General features: G+C 36.8%; 4 protein-coding genes across 4 annotated transcripts; all 4 read left to right on the plus strand.

The window, feature by feature from the left end:
• Window positions 1-8,222: 8,222 nt before the first annotated feature.
• Window positions 8,223-8,753, plus strand: LOC144421983 (uncharacterized). The gene has a single exon (XM_078111629.1). It carries the CDS (start codon window positions 8,223-8,225, stop codon window positions 8,751-8,753), a length of 531 nt encoding a protein of 176 aa, XP_077967755.1.
• A 79-nt stretch (window positions 8,754-8,832) lies between these two features.
• LOC144421984 (uncharacterized) lies at window positions 8,833-9,549 on the plus strand. The gene has a single exon (XM_078111630.1). The coding sequence runs from the start codon at window positions 8,833-8,835 to the stop codon at window positions 9,547-9,549; it is 717 nt and encodes a 238-aa protein (XP_077967756.1).
• A 213-nt stretch (window positions 9,550-9,762) lies between these two features.
• LOC144421985 (uncharacterized) lies at window positions 9,763-10,245 on the plus strand. Its single transcript, XM_078111631.1, has one exon. The coding sequence runs from the start codon at window positions 9,763-9,765 to the stop codon at window positions 10,243-10,245; it is 483 nt and encodes a 160-aa protein (XP_077967757.1).
• A 4-nt stretch (window positions 10,246-10,249) lies between these two features.
• On the plus strand, window positions 10,250-11,483 carry LOC144422183 (uncharacterized). Its single transcript, XM_078112075.1, has 2 exons — window positions 10,250-10,308; window positions 10,541-11,483. The coding sequence occupies exons 1-2, from the start codon at window positions 10,302-10,304 to the stop codon at window positions 11,020-11,022; spliced, it is 489 nt and encodes a 162-aa protein (XP_077968201.1). The 5' UTR covers window positions 10,250-10,301; the 3' UTR covers window positions 11,023-11,483.
• Window positions 11,484-16,579: the final 5,096 nt, after the last annotated feature.

Consider the following 16,579-nt stretch of genomic DNA (forward strand, 5'->3'; position numbering starts at 1 on the left):
TCAACAGAACTCAAGCTATACCAAGTTTTGCCATCGCAGATTCCTGCGTTTTAGGTGTATACCTGCTCCTTTTCTGAAACCCTCGACTTCTTCTCTCTTATACATTAATGTAACGCAGACCACGAGTATGAAATGTGAAGCGAATGATCGTTCGTCCACGGTTCCACAGAAAATCTCTATAATAATTCATATCAAACAATATAGATAACGTTTTGTTTATAAAACAATGAAATAAGATATATCAAGCATAATTACTAAAACATAGGTCAATTTACTGATCGCAAAACTTTTGTCTTAGACAGATATCAGCTTGCCAGAAAATGCCACAATATGATGCGCATTCTTAAAGATTTTGTCATTCTGGGTAGGCCGCGAGAATCCCATTTGTTAAGAATAGCATTTAGGATGAAATGCATTTTTTTGATGTGGAACCGATATCTTAAGATCCTATGCTGAAATAACGCTGAGACAGCGTTTTCCAAACTTTTTGCGCATGTGACACACTTTTGAAACACAAAAATTTTAAAACCAAAATTTTACGTTAAAAATTCTAAAGAATTTATACGAGCTAGTTTGATTTGATTTAACCTAGCATTTTTATATTTTGTTGAATGCGAGATTGGGATATTCGCATTTTGTCATCAAATATTAATGCATTAGTGTAGGAGGAAACTGTAGTAGACGAATTATAAACGTATTTTTTTCGTAAGTAAGTTTTAAACCTGATCATGAATGTAGTGCGTAGGTCTAATAAAGTCTAAAGCACATAAAATTTCAAAAGATCAGTAATTCTGATACCACGATTTTAACGACGAAGTCACTTAAAATTGTTATTAAACTGTATCTAACCGGTTTGTTTGAAGTTCATTTGGCAGCAACATATCGTTCTGCAATCAACACACTCAATGTGTTGACACACACAGTTTGGGCAGCTTTGCATTGGGCAAAGCTAATGCAACCAAGGACACACGTCGTCAATATGGTTAGTCATATCATACTGTGTTCTTATTGAGCTACATATAGTTCCGTGTTGCTGGCCACAATAGCGGTGGTTCATATGATTCAGCGTCGGCATTACTTAGCCATCGGCGAAGCAAAAACACGCATGAAACGGTTTATGGGCAAACCGCTAAAAATACAAGGTACAAATACATATACAAGAAATAAAGTGTTGCAAAGGTGGAATATTTCCCACATCCGTATTGATAAGTATATTTATAATTTTCTAGTAGTATTCACAATTGTGATATGCATATATACTAAACGTATTTCGATAATTGAGCAAGGGGTTATGTTTTTTACAAAAGAAGCGCATTCCATACAGCTCAAGTTATATTGAGTTTTGCCATCGCAGATTCCAGCGTTTTGGGTATATACCTGCTCCTTTGCTCTAACAATTGACTTCATCTCTCTTAAAGTTATATATCAAATGTAATGCAGAACACGAGCATGAAATGTGGTGTATTATTGTTCGGACAGCGCTTTCCAAACTTTTAAAACCCAAATCTCAGCTTGAAAGTTCCAAAGAATATATATGACCTATAGGTCGATTGAACATCGCATTTTTATATTTGGTTGAATGCGGTATTTGGATATTTGCAAGTTGTCGTTAAATATTAATGCATGAGTGTAGGAGAACAGTTAATGTTCTATACAGTTAATGTACTATAGAAGAGTCGTATATTTCACGAAAAAGAGACTCCAGCTTGTCCGAAAATGCCAGTTATATAAATAGCGTCGATTTCAAAATCGCCAGTCAGACGTGTGAAATTGTTGACGCGACTCAGACAGGAAATCATTAACATCAACTCCTTCATAATGACTTATTATTGGTTTTGCAGAGGTGGGCAACATACGGCCCGCGGGCCGGATGAGATTTTGACCGGCCCGCTGACTGTGCATCAGTACATTATCACTTTTAGTACATTATGATTGTTACTGGGGCCAATAGTTAGTTTTCGTATTGTGTGTACCCCCTTTCAAAGTTAGCTCCTGTGTATTACCGCTAGTGGGCAGTGGTTCACTGATGTGTATTCTTAGTTACCGTCTCTTCGGCAAGAACCTGAAACCGGGAGCGCACATAGTAAATTTGCTCATCTACTTTATCTGTTTATCGTAGAACTATTGGTTGGATAGACACAATTGTCATTTACCGCAATCAATTCCTGTATAGTTGCTTTATTGGATTACATTTAATAACTGAATACTCTGTTTAACTGTGGATTTACTTGGATTAAAATATCATTTCAAACAACAATATCAGAGCTGCATATTTCCAGTGTATCATAGACAGCAAGACAGGTTTTGGGAGCGCGTATAAATGCATTGCAGTCATAGACTATTTGCGGGGCTATTGAACTAAGTTGGACTTTGGCTACCGTAACAGTAAATGACAAAGTCTATCAGCCTTTGAAGTATTTGGTTGTATTAAGAAGAGTGGAAGTACCGTAAAAGCAGGTAACTTCGGATGATTTCACTATATTATGAACAATTTCTCCGCCGTTTATTGTTCAATTGAAGCCAAACTTGGAATATAATACATTGAAGCCTTTCTCCTCGCGATAAACTCGGTTTCATATCAATCAATACTTTTTTTCATTCAAATTATTGACTTTATTTGCCTGCCGATCTGTATTCCAAATGTTTATAACTTCGGATGGCCACTTTTCGCTTTGCGTCACTTCGTCGTGAGAGAGAAATGTCTGCGTGATCATTGACGCGTGATAACGTCGCTGCGTAGAACTTACGACGCCGTGATCCGTTTTGCGTGTCGCACACTGACGTTCATCTATGACGGCCGTTTTTGTGATTATTAATTCTTCCGGGTCGGCGGACATCAAAGTTTTATATATCTGGTGTACCCGTGTTTACATCGGCAACAGCTCTTGAAGACAAGAAGGACTGATTTCAAAACCCAAATTAATTTTGTTCTGATTTAATCTTATGTGTTGGCTTTGATCTTACTTATCACCGTTTGTATACTATTAATCGTTCGAGTTTAAAGCGAACGGTGATATTATTATCGTCGCCGAGATGGAGATATTTATTAAGACGATGATTGATGTTGTTATGCTTTGCACCCGCGATTGTGCGAATACTGAATTTTTATTTATAATAACGATTGAATAAATCGGCCGTTATGCATTTATACTTGTCATAAGGCTTTTGGTCCTGATAGCGGGTCGGACACTAATTATAACTATATTGACAGTGTCGCGCCATAATTATTACCGCTAAATGCTTCAAAATACAACGCATGTAATAATTTTGCCCAGCCCTATTCCTGACGTTTCGCAAAACTAAACCATTTATCTCTTGACTATTCTTAATTTCATGAAAGTGCTATATCTTGCTATTATGATCGTTTCAATACGAAACAAAAATGAGACAACATGGGACAAATGAAAATAAAAAACGGACGAATAAAATAAGTCGTAAAAGTAAAAATGGAAAACAATTTTTAATACAAAACAAAAATGAAACGAATGAAAATAATAAAAAAGAAAAATGGATGATGAATTACGGTAGGTAGTGAAAGTAAAAAAAATGGAAGTGGACAACAATATGGAACAGTGTAGCTTGTGGCCGTGTTGATAATTCAGATGTAATGTATTCACAGGCAGATAGACATGAAACGGATAAAAACGCCAAAAACCTCCAACCTCCTGCTGTGTGCACCTGTGCAGAGTTTCATGCTCACCTGTGCAACATTCTACTCTTAATATATTATCATCGCCGATCGTAAAACCTTGTCATTGTGATAGTATAGATACGCGTATCTGGCTGTTCATCAGCCTTACGTATCAACAACATCTATACGGTCGAAGAATGCCGAAATGTTAACACACAAATTTAATGTGCATTAATCGGATTCACAATAAATAAACAGCATATGACCGGGGCTATAATTAAGTTTTTGTAGGATTTGGTGACGAGGATCAGGTAGGAGTTTTCACTTTATATTTAACTACACGTGGCGCCACATAGTCTGGCGTTCAAATGTCGCAGCGAGTTACGCACGAGCTACGCAATGTGACGTCGGCCTTAAATGGAGCGAAATTGAATCACGTTGTTGACGTCACGTTCAGCGTAAGCACCGTAACGTCGATATTTTGACGAAATTTTTAAATCAAAATAATATATTTTACTTGAATCTCGTACGACATCTCGTGATCACTGTAATTTTCCTTGTACATTGTGTATGCCCTCTAGCGATTGACGGTCTTTTAGTGAAGTTAGCGTCGATAGAGGTCGCTATTTTAGCCGCTCAAAAGCGAGGTGTCAATTTTTGGCAAAAAGGTGATTTTTTGTGTCAAAAAATAAATCCTATTAGGCGACTGAATATGATAAGAGATTAAGATATATAAGGACTCTCTATAGAAACTGCCAGAAGCAGAATATGACGTAATTTAGTCGAGATATAAACGATTGAAAATTTCATCCGAAGTTATAAACCATCCGAAGTTACCTGCGTTTACGGTAATTGACAACATATCTTCCAGCCTTTAGTAGAAAGGCGTAACAGTAAATGACAAAGTCTATCAGCCTTTGGAGTATTTGGTTGTATTAAGAAGAGTGGAAGTAATTGACAACATATCTTCCAGCCTTTAGTAGAAAGGCGTAACAGTAAATGACAAAGTCTATCAGCCTTTAGAAGAGTGGAAGTTCCAGCTTGGAGGCCTGAGTACTGTTGTGAAAGGAAAAAGTAGATTATCAGTGGTGACAGCACTGATAAAAGCTGAAGAGTTTCCCTAGTCATTTAACTAACAGGAGTTTACAGTAACTGACTGGCAACAGTGTTGCTTTCCGTTTGGGTGACAGCAGGACAGTGTAAACAGATTTATTTCATGATGAAATCTGCGCGAAAAAGGTTTGCAAAAGGTAAACTTGTAACTTCTGAGCCAGCATCCATGGAACATGGTGATATTGTAAACATTACAAAGAGAAAGATCAGACCGTCATCGAAAGTTGTGGAAAATAGGAAACAAGAGTTTGATCAACAGAGGCAAAGCGTATCTAAACTTTGTCAGAAGCTTGTGAAACTATGCGAAACAGCAAAGCATGTTAGCCATATCCTAAGAGCATCATCTGCAATACGTGCATCTTCACGGGAATTAATGGTGATGTGGTCAGCGCTTGAAGAGATGGTGTCAAGAAAGGAGAGGACATCTTTGTTTCGGGGTATTCAACAAGTGGACAGAGAAGTGAAAGATGCGACTAGGATTGCTGAAGAAACTGTTGATAATCTCATGGAAAAGAGAGATGAAAGTTCATCCAGAAGCTCCACATATCGGACATCTGCATCTAGTAATGTTAGTCATAAATCAGAAAAGATTGCTCTTGACAGTAAGCAAGAATGGTATGATTTACAGAAGGATGTTGGGGAACTCGAAGTTAAAGTAAAATCCGTGGAAGAAGAGAAGTTGCTCAATCTTCAGGCACTACATCTGGAATATCAAAGAAAAATGAAGATTTTGGCTGATGAAAGTCAACTTCAAATGCATAAGTTAATGCAGCAAAGCCAGTTGGAATTGCACTTGCACAAGAAGGAACTCGAGTCGAAGAAGGCAAGAGCACAAGTTTGCAAGAAGGTCCAGCAAGTTGAAAATCCTTTCGGGTTGAATGAAGAAGATTTTATTGCAAATTCAAGTAGTCAACAATCACAGATCTTGAAATCAGATTGGGATCATAGTTTGAAAACAATTCATGGAGAAGATAACTCAAATGATATTGTATGTGAGAATATTAATTCAGGTATGAATTCACAACATGCAAATGCTTTTCAGCATTCTCCATCAGGTGCGTACACTACATTTGTTTCTCCTGAAGTTAACATGAATAGTGTTTCTCATGTAAATAATGATTTAAGTGCATGTTTGAGAGAGTTGGCAATATCAAATAGTATGCTAGCCAATGCATATGCTTTGCCACAAATTAAAGTTGATATTTTTGATGGTAATCCATTAAAATTTCCTGCCTGGGAATCTGATTTTGATGCTCTTATTGAAGCTAAAACTACCAATGTACGCCAAAAACATAATTTACTCAGTCAACATTTATCAGGGGATCCTGAAACAATGATTCAAGATCTTGTGTTGTTACAGTCTGATACTGCGTATGCAGAAGCAAAGGAAAAATTAAAGTCAAGATATGGCAATGAAAGTGTCATATGTAAAGCATTTCTTGACAAATTGGCATCATGGCCAAGAATTAGATTTCGTGATGCTGCTGGAATTCAGAGATATGGTGATTTCCTTGACCAAGTCAAAGTTGCAAAACATAAGATCAAAGATCTGGAGGTACTTGATTTTTCTGTTGAAAGTGTAAAAGTAATTGAACGTTTACCAACCTATTTGCAAGATGCTTGGCGTGGTACTGTTAAAAATTGGAGATCAAAATATGGAAAAAATAGCTATCCACCTTTTGATGAAATTGTTAAATTTGTAAATGAAGCGTCAGAAAAGGAGAATATTCCTGAGCTTGAACATATGAACAAAAATCGTGAATATGTGAAGTCATATGATGACAGGGAAAAGAAAAGTAAGTCTTTTTCCAGTTATAGAAGTGCACAGAATGCGAGAGCATATGCTCATAAAGTAGAAAATATGAATGCGAACAAATGCCCATTCTGTAGTGTTTGTCATCATATAGATGATTGTGATGAATTTGGTAAATTGTCAATAAAGGACAAGAAGACCTTTTTTCTGAAAGAGAGACTGTGTTATGGATGTGGTTCTAATAGAGGTCACAGGGTTAATTTTTGTAAGCAGAGGGTTACATGTAAGATTTGCAATAAGTTACATTTGACTGCCCTCCATGTGGATAAAACTCTTGATAAAAGTGATTCTAAATGTACTCAAGTTTGCACCATAGAAGGTCAAAGTGGTGGCAAACATAATTCTATGATTGTTCCAGTATTTGTGAGAAATAGTAAAAATCCAACTAAGGAAATCCAGTGCTACTGCATATTAGATGATCAATCTAATTGTTGTTTTGTTTCTGAGGAATTGCAAAAGCAACTTGATGTGAAAGGTGTACAGACACAGTTAAATCTCTCTACAATGATGAAATCTGGAGCGTTGGTGTCTTCGCAGAGAATCAGAGGACTACAAGTGATGAGTATGGATCGTCAAGTAAAGATAGATATTCCACAAGCTTATACTCGTGAGCAAGTACCTGCGAGCCCTTCACAAATTCCAAAACCTGAAGTTGCCAAACAGTGGAAACATTTGGAAAAAATTGCAGACAAACTTATGCCTTATGATTCAAAATTGAAGGTCAGTATTCTCATTGGTAGTAACATTCCTAGTGCGGTAAGGCCTCGTGACATAATTCATGGAAGGGAAAATGATCCATATGGTCAAAAGTCTATATTGGGTTGGGGAATAATTGGAAATGTTTGCAAAAATGGCAAACGTGATGATAAAAGTTCAATATCTCATCGTGTCGAAGTGACACAAGATTGTTCCACAGCGGAAAATCTGTTAGAGAGCAATGGTAAATCATCATTTGTATTTTCCACAAAAGTAAAAGAAATTGTAAGTCCTCAACAGATCAATCAGATGATGGAAATAGATTTTGTTGATCACAAAAGTAAGCATGAAAATATGTCAATTGAGGATCAAAGATTTGTGAATATACTTTCTGAAAATGTTATTAAATGTGACAATGGAATGTATGAAATGCCTTTACCATTGAAATGTGACCAAGTTAAATTACCGAATAACAAGCCCATGGTATTGAAACGAGTAATGCAATTGAAAAAACGATTTGAAAAGGATTCAGAGTATAAAAGTAAATATGTTGAATTCATGGAAGATATGATAAAAAATTATGCTGAAAGGGTGCCAGAAAATAGACTTGTTGTTAGTGATGGAAAAGTTAATTATGTGCCACATACTGCTGTTTTTCATAGTAAGAAGAAAACCATCAGAGTTGTTTTCGATTTGAGTGCTTTGTATAAAGGAGAATGCATTAATGATCATTTGCTCACTGGACCAGATCTTATGAGTGGAATGACAGGAATTTTGTGCCGATTTCGGAAAGAGGAAATTGCTGTAATGGGAGACATAAAAGGTATGTTCCATCAGTTTGTTGTACGAGAACAAGACAGAGATTTGTTGAGATTCTTTTGGTGGAATAATGGTAACACCGAATCAGAATTAACTGAGTATAGAATGACTTGACATCCATTTGGTGCTCGTAGTAGCCCAGGTGTTGCAATGTATGGATTGAAATTAGCTGGAGATGATGGTGAAGAGGCATTTGGGATAGAAGCAGCTGATTTTGTGAGAGATAATTTTTATGTGGATGATGGTTTACAGTCTCTCGAAACTGTTAATGAAGCTAAGTTGCTCATTAAAAATAGTACTTCTCTGTGTGCCAAAGCAGGTCTAAAGTTGCATAAATTTGTGTCGAATCGGAGAGAAGTCCTAGAATCTGTTCCTGAATGTGATCGGGCTAGTAGTGTAAAAACAATTGATTTGAATAATGATCCTCTTCCAATTGAGAGAGTTCTAGGTATGCTGTGGGATGTGAATGATGATGTTTTTCGCTATCATTTGCAATTGAAAAATCAACCACGAACCAGAAGAGGATTTCTATCAATTGTGAGTTCTATATTTGATCCAATGGGATTTCTGTCACCTGTGATATTGGAAGGTAAGAAAATTTTGCAGGAACTTTGTAAAAGCAAAATTGATTGGGATGATCCTATCCCAGAGAATGTACAACCAATCCAATGCATGGATTGACGACTTACATGGCATTGATTATTTAACAATTAGCAGATGCATCAAACCACCAAATTTTGGAGTAGTGAAAGTTGTTGAAATGCATCATTTCTCAGATGCATGTCAGTCTGGTTATGGTCAATGTTCATATGTCAGATTGGTGAATGAAAATGGAGATTCACACTGTACCTTGCTCATGGGGAAATCTCGTGTTGCTCCGTTGAAGCAAATTTCCATTCCAAGGATGGAATTGACAGCAGCTACAATTTCTGCACGAATGAGCAGATATTTACAGGAAGAACTAAGGTATGAAAATATTAAGGAATATTTTTGGGTTGATAGTATGGTGGTGCTGGGTTATGTGAACAATCCAGTGAAAAGATTTCATGTATTTGTTGCAAATAGGATACAACAAATTCTTGATGTGTCTGATGTTAGTACATGGTTACATGTTGAATCTAATCAAAACCCAAGTGATTTGGCAAGTCGTGGTATATCAGTAAAAAAGTTAATTGCTGATTCAAAATGGTGGAATGGTCCTGAGTTTTTGCAATGTAAAGGAGCTTATGAACCACCAGAAGTTTCCTATGTACCAAATAATGAAACAGATGCCTTGTTGAAACATGAAATGAAAAAGGCAACAGCGTTCATAACAGTTGAAAAAGAAAATACTGTTGGGTATAATTTTGATATTGATAGACTGGACATATTTTCTTCTTGGTTCAAAGCCAAGCGAGCTGTGGCCAACTGTATTCGATTTTGTCACAAGCTGAGAAAAGTTGATTGTGCGAATAATTTGGAAGTCGAAAATTTGTAGATTTCAGAGAAAGTAATTATCAGATGTTTACAGCAAATTCATTTTTCAGAGGAAATAGAGCAGCTGCAAAGTTGTGCAGTTTCTGGTGCAATTTTGGATCGAGCCAAAATTAAAATTCGAAACAAACTTAGACGAAGTTCAATTTACAAATTGGATCCATATATCGATGAAGATGGACTAATTCGTGTAGGTGGTAGAATAGGGAGAGCAAATATGCCCATGGATTGTAAGCATCCATTGGTTTTGCTAAGACATTCTCATGTTACTAATTTGATTATTCGTCATTTTCATATGAAAGTTCATCATATGGGACGCGGAATGACACTGAATGAGATACGTCAAAATGGGTATTGGATTGTTGGAGGCACCTCAGCTGTGTCACAATTTATAACTTCATGTGTTGCATGCAGACGTATCCGAAGACCTCTTGAGGTTCAAAGGATGAGCGATCTTCCAGAGGATCGTGTGAATGAAGCAGCCTTGTTTGATTATTCATCTGTTGATGTTTTCGGCCCTTTTGAAATAAAGGAGCGTAGATCTATTTTAAAGAGATATGGTATAATATTCACTTGTTTATCTTCCAGAGCAGTTCATTTAGAGTCTGCAAATTCATTAGATACAGATTCATTTCTCAATACCTTGAGGAGATTCCTAGCAAGACGAGGAACAATTAAGCAGTTGAGAGCAGATTGTTGAACAAATTTTATTGGAGGAAGAAACGAATTACTAAAAGCTATTGGTGAGATAGATCAATGCAAGGTCAGAGAATATTTATTGTCTAATGAGTGTGATTGGTTCGAATTCAAGTTTAATGTTCCAAAATGTAGTCATATGCATGGAAGTTGTGAACGTCAAATAAGGACAGTTCGAAATGCTCTGGAGCCAATTATGCAGAAGTTCGGTTCACAGCTTGATGATGAAAGTTTTCGTACTGTACTTGTGGAGGCTGAACATTTGGTTAATTCTAAGCCACTTACAGTTTCTAATTTAGGTGATGTGGGTTCACCCGAGCCATTAACACCAAATCATCTTTTGACGATGAAGCCAAAGGTTCTTCTGCCTCCACCTGGACAATTTCAAAGACCTGATGTATATGCAAGACGTCGATGGAGACGAGTCCAGTACATTGTGAACCAATTTTGGTATCGATGGAGATTGGAGTATCTACAAACACTACAACCAAGAGGGAAATGGACTAAAACTGAACTGAATTTATGTGTTGGAGATATTGTCATAGTGAACGATGAGAATGCCCCAAGAAATGAATGGCAACTTGCCAGAGTTGATGCCTTGTATCCGTCTGAGGATGGCCTCATTCGAAAAGTTAGAGTTCTTGTTGCCGATTGTAATCTTGATTCCAGAGGCAAACGAACAAAAGCGGTGACATACCTCGACAGACCGATACATAAATTTGTGTTGTTGGTTCGTGCAGCCAATGATGGCGATTCCCCGGACGAGGAGCCAACATCTTAGTTTTATTACTTTTTGTACTGTACATATGTTTCGTTTTAAAAAAGTTTTCTTTGCCAACAAAGAACCCTTTTTGGGGAGCCATGTTACTGGGGCCAATAGTTAGTTTTCGTATTGTGTGTACCCCCTTTCAAAGTTAGCTCCTGTGTATTACCGCTAGTGGGCAGTGGTTCACTGATGTGTATTCTTAGTTACCGTAAGGCCTCTTCGGCAAGAACCTGAAACCGGGAGCGCACATAGTAAATTTGCTCATCTACTTTATCTGTTTATCGTAGAACTATTGGTTGGATAGACACAATTGTCATTTACCGCAATCAATTCCTGTATAGTTGCTTTATTGGATTACATTTAATAACTGAATACTCTGTTTAACTGTGGATTTACTTGGATTAAAATATCATTTCAAACAACGATATCAGAGCTGCATATTTCCAGTGTATCATAGACAGCAAGACAGGTTTTGGGAGCGCGTATAAATACATTGCAGTCATAGACTATTTGCGGGGCTATTGAACTAAGTTGGACTTTGGCTACCGTAACAATGATAATTCATTCTGTGTTTTTTATTCTCTATTTTTGAAACTTTACTTTAAACGCGATTTATAACTTACTTTCTTGTATTAGCGAAGAAATATGTGATTAAGATATTGAATACTAATCATGTTATAATCCGGCCCGCCGGCTAGAGAAGTTGCCCACTCCTGGTTAGCATGTATTTTCAATCATACAAACCATCCTTGGCGCTGTGATGTTTTGATAAATTTGATTTCGATTGCACCATACTTGGCAGAGGTATCGAGATTTTTTAAACGTGAAAAAAACGTAAAGCGCAAATTAATGGTAATTTTCACGCGTAACGGCGCGCATTAGAATGTTTACGTCTTTCTACGCGCATTTCCGTAAATACAATCGTGAATTTTAGAGTAATCATACTTGCTATAATTGTGGTTTTGGTGTTGTTCTGTTAGAAAATAACACAAGAAAACGTTGAAATAAAAATTAATTAATTAGGAATAATTATTAACCCTCTACTAGACACAAAATCTCGCAAGTTCAATAGAAATTTTGACATATAGAAAAATATTTATAAACGAGTGCGTTTAAAACATATATTGCTGAATAGAACTCTAGCACATGCTATTAAAAAACCACGAGTGAAGCGTTAGGGCTCAATGGTTGACAAAAAAATAACCCATGTAAAATGGCCCCAGAGCCACCGGTTGGGTAGGGTTTTAAGAATATGTTCCAAATCGCCATCTAGGCATTGAAAACAGACTTGCATCCGTTGCGCAAAATTGTCAATCACTAACACGCACTCCTCTGTGGGTATTTATATTTTCGATTTATCCATGCGATAGCAGTAGTGAATAAACCAATTGTTTGAGGGATGTTGTGGTGTCCTTCGAATACTCGCCCAGATAAAGAAAAAAAGTGGTTAAGTCAAATATAAGAGGTTCCCACTCGAAGTCGCAATTCCTGCTGATGAGCCTCTTCTGAATCGCTCTCCCAGTCAGTCAAGGCCGTGATGTAATATTTGAGGCGTCTCTTTACCCATTTTCCTTGGAGGTGCTGTACTGAATATTTTTGCTATGGAATGCACATACAGCAGAAAACTAAGTGAGTGGTTGACAAATTTTTGCAACGAATACAAGTCTGTCTTGGTTGATATTGGGTCATTTAGAATATATTCTAGAAAGATAACTTTTGTTCAAAATTTCCTATAATCTTGTGACTGGGGGGTACAATTATACACAAACAGAAGTTCAAGTGTTGATAAAATCAAAAGATTTACTCCATTTTTACGGAAGTAATTCAGAAAATTATAGGTCCCGCATTTCTGGGTCATCCTGTCCAAATATTAAAACCGCCCGATCTTTTCAGAGGTTGTATAAACTCTCTAAATCAACAGAAAATTAGCAATCGCTGAGCCTATGTAGCGCAGCGCATAATGATAAAAGTTTAGCACCTGAGTAGAGTAGAATAAAGTGTTTACAATTCAGTTGTCTGTAGGTATTGCGTAAATTTATTCAGGGTGACGAGATAAGACCAGCGGACATTATTACATTTTGTAACGGCGTGAAACGCTCTGTCCTAGCACTTGATATATAAATATTTATATTATCGACTATGCACGGTAATAAAGTTTTATAAAGCTTTAAATCTGCGACATTGCCGCGATCAAACAGATTGAAGTAGGCTTACCCGAACGAATAAGCGGAACAGTAAGTCAACAATAACTGGCCAATCAAAAGGAGGAACTTGTTGTTGAGTCGAAAACCTAAACATTCTAAGCTAAATCCTAAACTAGAAAGACGCAGCCAAATGCAAACGTAACATGAAACGACGGGCTGACCTTGAGTATGAGTCGGTTAAAACGCGGGCTCGTGTCACGCGACATCTATGTGACGTCACAATTGGTGTTGAATGACCCATGACAATATTATCAAATAAATCAAATTTATAATCAAATAGGGGAAAATTGATCGATACACACAGTCAGTGTCCACCGTTTGAAATTCGTTTTGTTTTAAATATTGTTCTACATTCAACAACTTCGTTCCACAATTATAACACTCGCGGTGAAAACTATTTTTTAAAATAAAACTTTATTTATGTTAGTTACCTTATAATAACGCTATTCCCGCTAAGCTTGCACGTAATCGACCAAATTCAGTTCCGTAATTAAGGCAAAATTGCATACGTAATGACTCCGTAGTTGTGATAACTTTTTGGCGCCGATTTCTCAAGTCATAAAGGTAAAAAATCAAGACATCAATGGATATTCAAATTACTCGAATGAGTTGATACTGGCCTAACAAAATGAAACGGACAAATAGCCATACCAAGCACAAACAACGAAATGAAACCGACAAATTTGCATAGGAACATACTACTATAATTTGCAAAAACCGATTAAAGTGAACTTTGTTTTTTGTTAAACTTTGAATAAATTCGTTTGCTTTTCATACTTTGTTGCAACGTTGTCAACAAAGAACGTTACCATACTTCATTGCTCAACTTAAAAACATATTTAGGCACAATTTATTTAATGTCTGATCTCGAATCAGCTCCAATGAAGGTGTAGAATAATTGGATAAAGTCACTATTCATAACCGTATTACAAGCTGTTACGAAGCAGCAGCCTTCGGATTCCAAACGCTCCTTTTTAAATTGTCGGAAGACCTACTGCGATTTTCGCGAGGCTAATTTTGTTTTGAAATCTCGGATTGTTTTCGTGAGTTTGCGTGATTATATAGAACGTAAACATCTATTGTGTCGGTTAACTATATTCCTGTAAATTCTCCCTGCCTCACAAATATCTCTCTGCACATTTTGTTTCATCAAAACATCGATAGATAGTTTTTTTCTAGTCTGGAACTGAGCGTTCATCGTGAAAAACTAAATAAAATCGACCGTGGTAAATCGGGTAAAAAATGCCGTGTTATGTTAGATTAGTCTTTTATCAAATTAATTTAGCAAAGTATTTTAAATGCACGCTTCGACCATGCATTGAATGATATTCTGCGACTCAAGAAAATCATTATCCGCTGAAGACGTCGGCAGTTTCAGAAGACATTGTATAGGACTTGTATAGGACCGATTTTGTAACCTTACCGTTAAAAGTCCAGGCCGCGCGGCTAGAGATAAGCAATTCAGATTACCGAATCCGGAGGATTCGAATCCAAAAGAATGCGATAACAGGATTAGGCTCCCGACTGCTCGGCGTCAATTGTTAATTTTTGTATTTCGGGTTTCTAATTAATCGCAGACGAGTGTTTTCTCTCGCGTTGAAATCTCTCTTGCTTGATCTCAAAGAACCCACAAAAGCAGCAGAAATCAGAAACGACAATCTCACCCGACATATTCAGAACGAGAAGACGGCGATGAACGCCTCACGGCGGAGCTTCGTTATTGCAACAATTTTTCTTTCTTTACTATTTAGTTTATATATAATAATTAAATGTTCCGACTTCACAAAACCAAAAGCCAGGCGTTAAATGTTATTAAATCGTCTGCGATAAATTTCGATCAAATATTATTTGCGCCTATTTTAAAAAAAAATTCGAATATTTTTATGACACGCCTGCTCCGGAAATACAAGATATATCGCAAAACAGCACTTTCAAAATATTATATTTTATGGAATCTAAGTGGACGATCCCATCTTCCAAGATCAACACGTTTGGTCCGAGTGTCTGTGATATTTTAGTCGACGATAAATCAAATAAAGTTTATGCATTTGGTAAAGACAGGTAAATCAATCATAACCGGGCTAACTATTTAGTTTAGGGGCATTACGCACACAAATATTAAGTGGGGCCAAGTCTGGGTATATATAATCCGATATAAGGTTAAGAGCAGAAAATCCAGATTTTGTGATAAATCATAGAATATGAATCTTCTGATTTTACGATGCAAAATCACGATTACTTCAATTATATTCCACGAATCTTGCTCACACAGAATGAAGACGCTGGCCCATACTTGATTATAAATCATAGTAGTTAAATTTAATATTATACACCAAAATTTAACGTGATTCTTACAGAGTGCGGTACCCGCTGGCCCCTCATCTGATTAACTCTCGGCGGGTATATTTTTTAGTCCTCTCGGCACTGTCACATTACCAATTATTCAATGCTGATTCACATATTTTTTTGTATCTCATCAGTTTACTATAAAGTATATAATGCGAGTAATACATTTACAGTTTTGCTCACATTTTAATTCATCAATTGGATGCGGAATTTCCACTATTTGAATAATTATAAAAATCGAATATGATCCGGCATTCTGGATTCGATTTAAGTATTCCAAAATAGCAAGACATGCGGCCACCACGTTAGTCAATAATTACGGCTTCACGTAACTCCAATTTGCCGACGTAACTGAAAATTCCGCAAATTACGTACACGCCCGATCCCCACGTATATTTTGTATTCGACAATGAGATATGTTACATCAAGGCTAGAAATCACGGGCTGCCGATGATAATTGAAAGCGGCAATAGCGTTTCCCTATTGACCAGGTGCAATTTATCGCGTTTCTGACGTTTTGGGCGACACCTAGTGGCGTTGCGACTTACGTCGTTGTTGCATGGTGTCAAAAAATTATATTCGTTACTAGTCTCTTGTTTATCTTTGAGTCAGGCACCCAATGATTGGTTTGGGTATTTGGATATATACCGTATATCCAGAACCTGAGATTAATGCGCACATCTGGTATTACTAGCACAGATAAGGCAATAAATAGAAAATTATCTTCCAAAGCTCATTCTTTGACCCAGCGGAAACTCGAATATTTTAAATATGCTCCAGCGATGCACTACAAGACTACATTTTGCACTCGTGTGTGTTAGCGGTAGCTCAGGTCAACATCTATCAAAAATAAATGTGAACAATTTAAAACCTGAAATTGTGTTCTGAAAAAACTAAATATATATATCAGAGATTGCAAGTGCTATGCCCAAACACTCACAAGGAAAAGAAATTACCAACCGCTGATCCGGTGTACTTGAACAGTAATTGATCTTGAATTGATGCCAAAGACTCTTTTATCT

The sequence above is a fragment of the Styela clava genome, chromosome 4, assembly GCF_964204865.1.
Source record: "Styela clava chromosome 4, kaStyClav1.hap1.2, whole genome shotgun sequence".
Classification (NCBI taxonomy): Eukaryota; Metazoa; Chordata; class Ascidiacea; order Stolidobranchia; family Styelidae; genus Styela; species Styela clava.

Excerpts from the sequence above, each read along its gene's own strand:
- LOC144421983 (XM_078111629.1), top strand. The coding sequence starts at position 8,223 with ATGTATGGATTGAAATTAGCTGGAGATGATGGTGAAGAGGCATTTGGG.
- LOC144421984 (XM_078111630.1), top strand. The coding sequence starts at position 8,833 with ATGCATCATTTCTCAGATGCATGTCAGTCTGGTTATGGTCAATGTTCA.
- LOC144421985 (XM_078111631.1), top strand. The coding sequence starts at position 9,763 with ATGCCCATGGATTGTAAGCATCCATTGGTTTTGCTAAGACATTCTCAT.